The following is an 11,704-nucleotide window of genomic DNA, read 5'->3' on the forward strand; positions in this document are numbered from 1 at the left end:
GCCTGTAACCTACATATGTATGCATGTAGTCCACGCGCAGAAGTGCTTATCGAGCAGCTCCGCAAACGACTTGTTTTACATCGTCCCGTTCTACGTTTGCACGGCTGAGACTATAACCTCTTATGGTTTCCATACTATTTCCATTATGCTCAGCATTGGCTGAAAATAAATTATTTAAAGGAGAAGAAAGAACACTTTGAGGCACTCATTCCTTACAGCGAAACGACTTTGTTTGATGTTGATGTGAAGCTGAGGGTAAACGGCTGTAGCCTTTTGTCAGACACTTTTTTAAACTGCAGAATCTTACATGTGCAAACACTTTTAGTTTGAAACTCGGGGCCATATTTTCTGTGGCTGTGTGTTTGCACACAAATGTAAATGAGAAGTTTTCAGAATTATTGTTAAATTTAGTAGCTTAAAAGTAATTCTGTTCTCCACTTGTCCACTCATAATTGTTTTTGTTGGTTTTTTTGCTTTAACTGAAACAGCATACAACAAAAAACATTTTTTTTTTCTGGATAAATGAGAGCGTTGCATCAGGAAGAGCATTATTATCTGCCAAATCAAAAATGCGGAGGGAGAAGCAGAAAAGAGGAAAGAAAATCAATCTTGTGAATCACTAACTGAAATATAATAACTGTGAGTGAGAGTGCAAGAACCTTCACCTTAATATATATTATAAACTGTGTTGTACAGTGTAATTGACAATTGACCATTTACTGTCAATTCTTAGGTTCACCTGCAAAATGACTGTATTTTTGAAATGCAGTTACTGTACAGTTTATAGCACAGTATAGATCTACTGTACAGTATTCATCTCGTATGATTTTAACTCTTCTGTGCCACAGGTGCACCCATGGTAATATGCCATGGGAATAATATACAACTCCTTATATGGACATCCTGGGGGGGTGCATGTTTATAGGTCACATATTCAGGCTTTAAAAAATGCGTTTTGTTTTGTTGAGTCAAAGCTATGATTCATTTTATATCACATTTTTTAGCAGTGATATAAAGTAGCAATAATTGTGCAGAAGTCATAAAAATAGAGCGTTTTTCTTTACTTTTTGTTCATAAAAAAATGAGCCAAGTGAACTTTGAACCGTGACGAATTTCCAAATTTCACAAATTCAATGTCAAGACATTTGAGAACGTCATCATTTAATGGACAAACAGCTAATCGATCGATTGAGAAAATAATCGACAGATGAATTGATTATGAAAATAATGAATAAAGTATTTCTATTCTATTCTATACAGTTAACAGTGGTGGGCACTGATGTGATTATTTAAAGAAAGACACACAAACAGCCTTTTATCATTCATTTGTTACTGTTTGCTCAGGTGTGTTTATATAGTTTTCAGATTGTCTAGGTTGACACTCTATATTGCACATATATATTTATAGCCTCTGTATATACTGCACATTTTAACATAGTGATAGAAAAAAGCAGGCGAAATGCTCTGTGTTCTAAGGTTTAATGAGGTTATGTTTGACAAGGGGATCGTTCATACTCTGGTTTCATATCTAACGTCGTGCCATATGGCAGCGTTTATGATAATATTTATTTATGACATATTATAAAATGAGGTTTTAAAAAAAACAAAAACTTTGACTTGTTTTGAAGTCACACTGAGTCATTTCTCAGGTCTGTGTAATCCAGATTCTAAATTGTTCTAGGATTTAATTTGGTGGATCAAAAGTGAGGACACATCTATATTCATGAGTGCATTTAAAATGATGGATAAATCCCTGATAAATTCATAAACGTGTATGCAGCTGTGAGTCGCTGCAAATGTTTTTGGTTTTTTTATGTTTCATGGAAGAATAGGCATTTTTGAGACAATTTGCAGCATTTATTTCCCTCAAAGCGAAGTATTAGTGTCCGTATGTTATACTTAAATACTTGGATTATTTAAAACGATTAAAAGATTGCGGGTTGTTATGTGTGGCGGGTTGAGTCGCGTTCTACGGGTACGTATGGGAATTTTCTATGCAACCTTTTGTGTTTTCGTTGAGTTGCCAAAGCTTTGTGTTTGCTGGAAAAAGCGCGTATAGGGGCTGGAGACAATGAGCGACGTGGAGAAGGGAATGCTGTCCCCCACCCAGAATGGAATGTGTCCCCTTGCCCAGGTCACAATGCTGAATTCAGCCGGGGCCCCCGGGGGAAAAAAAACACATGCCATTCTGAAATACCAGGTGACACTCTGTGTGAGCCATTCATTATATCACTGTCACGCGTCTGCTGCTTTATTCAGGACTGTCCAGAGTTTGCGGACGAGGTCCCTGTGTTCGTTTCCACGGCGCTGAATCACACCCACACACTGTCGCTCGCTGAGTGGCTCGGTTCATCATAATTATATTTAATCACATGTCATTATTGCCAAAGCTTCTCTTTAATGACGCACTGTGAAATAAAAAAAAAGTTAACTCTTCTGCAAGGAAACTATAAATAACATATAATGCACCTGGAGAAGCTGCTCATACGTGTGTGTGTGTGTGTGTGTGTGTCACCCGCAGGTTCATCCTACTATGACAACGTGCGGCCGTTAGCTTATCCTGACGCAGACGCCGTTCTCATCTGCTTCGACATCAGCCGTCCGGAGACACTGGACAGCGTGCTGAAAAAGGTCAGTGTCACGTTAGCAGAAGTGTGGACGTGTCTCTTTTTTTACTGAGATGGGTTCAAGCAATTGTGCCTCAAAATTGGAACCGGAGGGTCGCCGGTTCAAATCCCGGGACAATCCTGTGACAAATCAATCCCTGAGCAAGGCATAGGCTCCGAGGTCACCCACTGCGCTTGCACCAGGCTTGTGTGTGTGTTTGTTCACGACTGCTGTGTAATGCAGAGGTCACAATTACTATCACTAATCGCTGTGTGTGTAAAAATAAACTACTTATAATTGAAAGATCCCCTTCCATCTTTTATCACAGTGTTTTTAGATAGTGTTTTCTCATATTTCTAATATGATATCCATATTTTCTTCTTGGTTGGAAATGTGAAGTGATTTCCTCACAGCATAACTACAAGACCTCATATAGGAACGACATCCTCTATTCCGTGTAAACTGTAGCCTTCAGTTAGCATCAAAACAAACGATTTATTTTATTTTGTCCATATTGGGCTTTTTGCTGTGCAATAACCGCTTTGAAAACCTGACTTGTAAAAGTGAAAATGGAGCCTCTTTCATTTCCTCCCTGCACCTGCACCTCTAGATACGTAGATTACAGGGATGTAAAACAGTTGCAACTGGGAGTTGGAAGCTTTAAGATTACATTTCTACACTAAAAGAACTAAATGCGGAATCAACTTTCATGAAAAATAAAAGAAAACGACTCATAAAGAGTCTTAAAACATCTGTGTTCATCGTGTTTGCTTCAGCAACAGCATGTCCAGCAAAGGTTACGTAGTGCTGCTTTAAGGAAAGACCGAACATTTAAATTCTGTCCTCGCGCTGCTTAAACTATAAGTCAGGTTGAACAGTTCAGTGACTGTATAACACAGCATGCTTTTTAAATAAATTAAATAAACTGGTTAATCCTAATTATTGCCACCACTGACATCGTGAGAGTGGTGAACATCAAGCGCGCTGGAGCGTTTTTCAGTCCACACAAACACACACACACACATTCCTCCCGTCATCGCCGTCAGTCATTAAGGACACGATCAATGCCGAAGGAGAGAAAAAGAAAAACACTCGTCCATTATGGCGGGCGAATTCTCACAGCTTCAGCTTCATGGGGTCCACTTGAGAACTCACTTGAACTCTGACCCTCTGACAATGCGTGCAGGATTCCAGAGTGACATGTAGACGGCATCGCTTTATTCACACTTTAGCAGCAAAACCACACACCTTTTCAGTCAAATTCAATTTCCAAAGTCTTGTTTCCATTTATTATGAAGTGCACATTTTAACTGCAAGCTTCCACTCCCAAAATGACACCCTCATAGCACATAACACACTCTCCCTGATGCCACCACACCTTTCAATTTTTCCTCCTTTCTTTCTTAGCGTCGCTAAACCCGCGTAAATACTGCTTCAGTCCTCACCACTTCTCCCTGTTCCCCCGTTGCATCTTTTGTATGCTTCAGTCTAATCTGTCTTCAAAGGCTCATTCACATCTCCCACGTTAGGCCGTCTGCACCCCGCTCTCTAATCTACGATAACCCGAGCTGCGATGTTACCCCAGTCGCCGTAAACGCTCCGACACTCACTTCACAGCTGGCAGCGTTTTTTTCACCTCTTCCTTTTTTCCCCTTTTTTTCCACGCCTCTCCGACTCGCAGTCTGCCAACACTGCACCATCACCACCTCGCTCTCATCTTTCCCTCTGTTTCTGTTCTCACCCCTGATTGAATTCTGTTATCATGTGTGTGTGTGTGTGATGAGGTCATTTCCACATCGAACACAAACAGCTCTGAGGTTCGTAAGGACGTGTGTGTTATTGTAATCACAGGTTTGCAGGTACACTATCTGACGGTGAACGGACACAAGCATGGCTAATGTTCCTTTATCGTTTAAAACAACGTTTTAGTAAAATATCTAAAAAATGATCAGGCTAATGTTACACATTTTAACACTCTTTAAATTCGTAAAAAAACATACGTTCTAGTCAAGATAAGGAAGGGACCATTTCATTTTGTTCGCCTTTTAATGACGTCCTTCGTTTTTACCGTCTCTGGAATTGGACATGACCATGAACGCTTTTAGAGACCTCAAGAGGACTGAACTTAATGAGCGACAGAACAGGCAACAATATGTCCAAGGTGCACACACTCGACCGCTCTCTGTTACCACTCCACTGTGTATGACTCAGCATGACTACCTTTAAGAAAAAGTCTACGACCATATACGGAAGCTGTAAACTCCAGGGAGTGAGGAAGGAAGTGTTTTGTTCTGGCATTTTGATCAAGACTTCTCGTTCCCAAGATTCCGTGCTGCTTGAAATTGACTTTTCCGTTAACTTAACATCTGAAATAGACAATTTAGGCTTAAATACCCATTAGGTAACACTCACTGGCAGTATACCACTCAAAAGTGTGAATGAAAGGTTTAAAAGCCTTTTACGTACCTCTTGTACTGCCGTGTTTTAAAAGCAGCCTCCATGTGTGTTACTGAAATTAAACAACAATAACTAGTGAACGGATTGTTAGTATATTACTAATAGTATACACACATTCATGATACCATGAATTTTGAAATTCAACAGAATGAATGGTTCAATAAATGGTTAAATTATTCAATCAAAGCCCATTGTGTTATAGATGAATGTGACCGTTGGGTAAATACCTGGAGGGACGTGGTAGATAAGAAGATGAGGACTCGGCTAGACTTCTTTCCCGAAGCGCATCAGGAAATACGGTCACCTACGTTTATTGGAAAGGATGTTGTTCTTCAAAATTCCAAACACACTCTTTGACTGGTTTTGTGCTGCTGCAGACACAGCCTTGTTCCTTTTATGCGTTGTCAATTTCTGCCAATAGACCTTCCTAAAGGTTACACACTGGATTGTATTCTATTTGTATAGGTCCACATACAGAAATTATTCAAGTCCTTCCTCGGATAATAACACAAATTGATAGAAAAACACATTACCACTATTATTTGAAACAAAAATGAGGACCATCCAAGTACAAGATACAAAGAACAACATAATGATAACACAGACTAATAACTAAGAACTAAACCACATAGAGAATATATCAAATGAATAGAATTGGCTTTCTTTTGCTTCCAACAAAAGTGAGAATGTCAGTTTATCCATCTTTATGGATTGTTAGTATATTAATAATATACTAACAATCCATAATCCATAGCAACAGCTTTCCATCTTTAAAATGTCATAAATAGGAACCACTTTTTACTGATGGCTTTCTTGCCTGCTACACTTAAAACCCAGAATAAATATCTATTATCTGAACAGCTTCATGGACCAAAAATCAAATGCCAGCTTGCCAGCTGAAATGTTTAAAGCCAGCCTTTGAGCACTGGTCAACAGCTCACACTTTAATCAGGCACAAAACTCTCACTTGTTCTGAACATTACGCAGACAAAAAGCCGCTCTGCCCATGGTTCCTCTGTGACTCACTGCAGCTGCACGCTGTGCAGTGGAGAGGCAAACTGAACTGCAACCATACTCGCTGCCGCACAACAGCCGCACAATGTGCCAGAGCTGGAAACGGCAGCATCTGGGGAGGGAAAGGGGGAAAAAAAGAAGAAAAAATCTCTCTGAGAGGGAGAACAAACAGAGCAACAGCGTTCAAAGTGGCTGTCTGTGTCGTGCTTTGACGAGATAATGAGAGTCTCTCAGAGAGAGGAGAGCGATAGAGACGAGGAGAACGAGTTGAACAGTTTGAGTCATGTTTGCGGTCAATAATGAGTTTTGTCTCTCTGAGTGTGTGTCTGTCTGTCTCCTCTCAGCATCTCTGATCTCCAACAAAGGAGTTTTTTGTTTTCGGTTTTCATCATGTCGGGACATATTTCTGTCAAATTATCATATTTGCTTGTAATGTGCTGTCGGTCTAGAGGCTTACGCTGTTTCCTAGTTGACTTTGGGTTGCTAAGGTGTGTTGTTGCCATGGGTTACAGGTGAGAAAATGAAAAATAAATGAGCAAGTCCTGTATTACTTGACATAAAGTCAGAGCAGCTTCAACTTCTAAATGTGACAATATTTATCGCTCAGGACTCCCTCATGACAGGAATGATGTCACTTTAGACAACATAGGACATTTTAACCCTTTAACGACGCAGACAATAGACACAATTATGCGACAGTCTGTGCTGTAACAGTTTCTGAAAGCTGAGAAGCGGTTATTAATGTCACTCAGGCTGTTGCAGGAAGCCGGCAAATCAGCATCTTTGTCACCAGAGAGGAGAGAGTTGTAAAAACGCCTGTGCATAGTTTCCATTGTTTGGCCTGTTTTTGGACATTGAGACAAAGACTCAAGCAAATGTTATTTTAAATACGTGTGATAATGTTCAAATTTACAAGTGCCGTGTTTTTTCCTCAATAAAACGCTTTGTTTTTCCTTCATTTTAAATTGTTAATACACAATTTTAACATGCAGTAAATTGTAAATAAAGTTATTCTGGAAAAAATGCATAAAAGCACTTACTTAGGGTTAAAATAAGCATGTAGGATAGGACGGGCAGCAGCCTCGTGCTGCCATAAAAATGGCCATGTCTCCACACACTACTTGCTATAAGTCACACGGGCCTTGTGCACTGACATGTACACCTCTTTTAATTCACAGTGGCAAGGTGAGACGCAGGAGTTCTGTCCCAATGCCAAAGTGGTGCTGGTCGGCTGCAAACTGGACATGAGGACGGACCTCAATGTCATACGAGAACTCTCCAAACACAGACTCCTCCCTGTCACCCATGAACAGGTGAGCGCGACAGCGAAGACACTTCATTCAGCATTTTAATATTTCTTGAACTGTCCGTGACGTATGGGTTTAAAAATGTGTGACGCTGTGCAATTTTCCACCGCGCTGACTTTCATTCCCCTGCGTTAAAAGCCATTTATGTGTAGATTTAATGGCATCATCCCAAACAAACGACTCCTATTAGTTTGTCTGCCTATTGTGCGCTTAAACAAAAACGTGTGAAAATGAATTCGATGAGTGACGTCCGCTTCATGTCGTAACTCCGACAAATTCGGAAACAGGAGGGACCAGAAAGGACAAAGACGGAGACAAACGGCACAATATGCCACTGTACTATTGTTCCGTCTTGTGTCTTGGAGCGGTGAACAGAGGCAGTCGTGAATTTTAATAGCCTATTCTCATGTTAATGAGAATGAGAATTCCAACTCCTTGGCAGCCTCTTTGTCAACAAATTAATATTTTCTCATTGTCCTGACAAAGCAAAGGTAATGACCTTCATTGTCGGTAATGGAATCAAAACTGATCCAGCCAAGAGTTTTAAACCAAAACATGTAATATGTAATGAAACTTTCTTCATCTTTTCCTGAGTTGTTGCGTTTGTTTGTCTGCCAGGTCATTTAAAGGACGTCTTAAACGATGTCTCGTATTATCCATCTTGTATCTTGAACCCAACAAAAACAACAGCGAGACGTCGGATAAATCAATAAATGTGCTTCCCAGGTAGAGTGCATTCACCAGAGCAACCCGCGCGACTCATGTGCGAATAATCTGCGTGTAATCTGAGCGCAATCTTTGCTGTCAATGCCATCAAAGTAGACATTGCATTCACAGTCTAGGTTCCTGAGTCCGTGAGCTCCAGTATGTCTTACCTCGAAACACCGACACGGTCACACAGTATAAATGATTCGTTGCCAAAATGAAATCCAACGGATCATGTGCAGAGACAAAGAAGAAACATGAGAAAGAGAGAGAGGGTCATCATGATACTGTACCTGATCTGTTCCTTTAAGCTCCTTGAAGGAACAGATCAGGTTTTTTATTTTTTTGCAGAGTGACTGTATGAGGTACTGACACATAATAGTCAGGGCTCACCTCACGGTGCACACAGAAACTCCCTGACACAAGGAAAAATAACCATTTAAGCCACTCAGCTAAAGAGTCAAGTAATAAATATTATGTTTACTTAAGTCTATGATAGCTTAAGAATATGATTGCTGCTTTATTTCACAGCTAAACTGTATAGTTTGTCAAGTGCTCACACTCCCACACCAAAGTGCTTTAAGAAAATTTGCATTTTTGTCTCACAGTGACACAGTGAGCTGTTTGTGTCACTTAGGTCAATATAAAATGAAGGATTTCACTGAAGTCACAAAATAACATATTTGTTATTTACTGATGGAAGAGCTGGATCTGAAATTGTTGATTTTCTTCACGGACTTTGGTGCGGGAAGTGATCGGTTTAACGAAGCAGGAAAGGCGGTGAGATTAAGTGGCGACAATATTCTTTAGGCAGCGTAGACGTAAGAAGACATAGATATAAAGCCTCACTTCAATTTTCGATTTCAGAGCGCATTTATGACTAAAATGACCTGATGCCAAACGAGTGTCTCCATTTCCCCAGCGCACACTTGAATGCAGCGTCTGTACTGTCAGAGAGTTCAGGACGGCAAAAACTAATCCAACCAGGCCAGATTTAAGATCGTACTAATCACTGGTGGGAATAAGCTGAGCTTTTACACTCAAGTTTTATCGTCACACAGACAGGACTTTAATATTTCATAGCTGTGCGGAGGGTCTTGGCTGTATCCGTTCCTCCTGCTAACCTGTAATGCTTCTGAGAGTGCAGACTTTTATTAAGTGACTGAGTTTTTTATGACGCATGACCAAGCACAAAGGTCTGATTCCCACAGATGCAAGATGAGGATAACATCTCTCATTTTTACCGCCGCGTAATAAGCTCTGATGATGATAATAATAATAATAATAATAATACTAAACCGTAAGTGCGTTGGGAAAGCTAAGTGCACATGCATGCAAAGCTGCACTGCTTTAAAAAAAACTCATAGTTACAAGATTCCACAGAGAAATCTTTTGACTCAAGAGTATCATAAAAAAATGTCTTAAATGTCCATTCAACTGATACAAGAGAGCTGCAGAAACTTCAGAGAGACTGTTACAGTCCAGTTATCTGTCCACCAGCAAAGTTGTCCAAACTAATGAGACTGCAGTGTCCTTAACTTCACAAATGAACTGCAAAACACAGTGAAGATGTCTCACCATTAAATGTCAGTAATTGTTACACACTGGACCTTTAAAATAAAAGGTGTTTTTATTCCTTTCCTGATCTAACCAATCAGAACGAGAGTTGTCGATGACATGTAACACGGGCAGCGGATCACTTGATTGCTTTTCTTTCTTTTTATGAAACAAGAAAAACAAACTATAAAACCATTACGAGACGTGTGGAGGAGGGTTTGCAATGGAGCTTCAGTGGGTGGGTGTGTGTCTACATCAAGTTTTTAAAATAGTTTTCACCAACGGTTCAGCAGCATCAGCAGCAGCAGCAGCCGCAGTGATGTGGTGTTTTTTCCCTCCTCGCCCTCATGATTTATTCATTTCTTCACGTCGGACACATTACGACACACAAGCATGTTCTTTATGGAAATGAAAATGAACATTTCCGCTAACGATAATTTAAAAGTGGAAACCGATGACGAAAAAGGCAGGAAATGGCAGAGAGAGAAAGGGAGGGAGAGTTACTGAGAGAGTAAGTAAAGGCCACCACAGGCGTGATTGGGAATTCTTTACACACTGGACCATTAAAGGTAACGTGTGTAAAATTAGGCAATTTTAATTGGTGGAGCTAAACTCAGGTGATGTTTATTTTGGTCATTTAAAACGATGGTAAAAACATGGGTGGTCCGAAATGGCAGCCTCCACAGAAGGCTCATTCTTGGGTATTTCAAAAATAAACACAAAACAACTTGACTTCTAAGTCTACGCTTTGACCTCGTCCTCTTAACCAATCCATATTCTTTGTGTGTTCTGTGTTTTCAGGGCACAAACTTCGCGAGGCAGATCGGAGCCGTCGCCTACACGGAGTGCACCTCGAAGTATTCGGAGAACAGCGTCCGCGACGTCTTCCACGTCACCACGCTGGCGTCCGTGTCCCGCATCCACCGGCCCCAGCTCAAGCGCGCCGGCTCACGCCGCGGCCTCAAGCGCGTCTCCCAGCAGCCGCCTCGGACTGAGATCCACGAGCACCCGCCTCCCATCAGAAAGGACCGGACCAAAAGCTGCACGCTGATGTAGTAGCAGGAGTCTACCAGTGACCTGGACTGTGTGTGTGCTGATGGACATGAACCGTGCCACACATGAACTTTATTTATTGGTGAATTCTTTGCACTTTGCACTGTGGGTTCTTAAAGGAAATATTTGTCCATCTTGAGCAAAACTGTCCTCTTTTTTTTTTCCCCTCTCTCTGTGACTGTGTTTATTAGGGAGGGAGGAGGGAGGAGGGGGGATTCGCCTTGCAGAGGGAAAAAAAAGCTATTTTCTTTAATGCTTTTACTTGAACTAGTGAATGGAAATGGGCTTGGACCCAAACAGGTTGTGCGGGAAGTAAGAAACGGGCACAGAAAGAAAAAAAAAAATGTCCGACGAAATGAAAGGAAGTAAGTACTGATTTAAAAGGTCACCGTGCAGGAACCAGCAGTAACAGTGCTGGTCTTTTGGCCTCTATTATGTTGTGTTTTCTTTTGAAATGCTATTCTCTCCTTACGTGTACAAGAAAATGAAGCACAATACAATGCACGCAAAACTGTAATCCGTAAATGTCAGGGAACGAACGCCGTGGTTTCACTTCATATGACAATAGTTGAGAGGAAAATGTGGACAGACGAAAAAACTAAACTATTTGTGGGCTGAGATGACACTAACTTTCTGAAAACCACAAGTGCTTTTAATATTGAAAACAAAAACGATCACTAACCACATTATTACCGAGGCTGTTGTTGTGAAACTGATAGTGTTCTTATAATCCACACTGGGAGGGACAGTCATGTTATGTTGTACATGTAATATGAATAAAAAGCTCTATGTAAATCATATATCTGACTGTGGTTTGGAATGAACTTCACTTTTCCTCTTTCATCACAGGATGATACAAACATGTCTCTTTGTGGTCTATACCAGGGTCTTAGGGTGGTGGAGCCAATCCCAGCTCACATAGACAGGTCACTAGTCTATCGTAAGGATATATGCAAAGCCAAACAAGCATCCATCCATCTTCTATCGCTTTATCCTCCACATGA

At 40.8% G+C, this 11,704-nt stretch overlaps 1 protein-coding gene across 1 annotated transcript in view; it reads left to right on the forward strand.

Annotated features, from left to right (window-relative positions):
- Nucleotides 1-11,500, forward strand: part of LOC122759033 (rho-related GTP-binding protein RhoN-like) — a 33,687-nt gene extending 22,187 nt beyond the window's left edge. Inside the window, exons 3-5 of the mRNA XM_044013503.1 lie at nucleotides 2,522-2,631; nucleotides 7,257-7,391; nucleotides 10,449-11,500. Coding sequence (XP_043869438.1) covers nucleotides 2,522-2,631; nucleotides 7,257-7,391; nucleotides 10,449-10,703 — 500 coding nt within the window. The 3' untranslated portion in view covers nucleotides 10,704-11,500. The remainder of the gene's footprint in view (nucleotides 1-2,521; nucleotides 2,632-7,256; nucleotides 7,392-10,448) is intronic.
- The last annotated feature ends 204 nt before the right edge of the window (nucleotides 11,501-11,704 follow it).

The sequence above is a fragment of the Solea senegalensis genome, linkage group LG18, assembly GCF_019176455.1.
Source record: "Solea senegalensis isolate Sse05_10M linkage group LG18, IFAPA_SoseM_1, whole genome shotgun sequence".
NCBI classification, from domain to species: domain Eukaryota; kingdom Metazoa; phylum Chordata; class Actinopteri; order Pleuronectiformes; family Soleidae; genus Solea; species Solea senegalensis.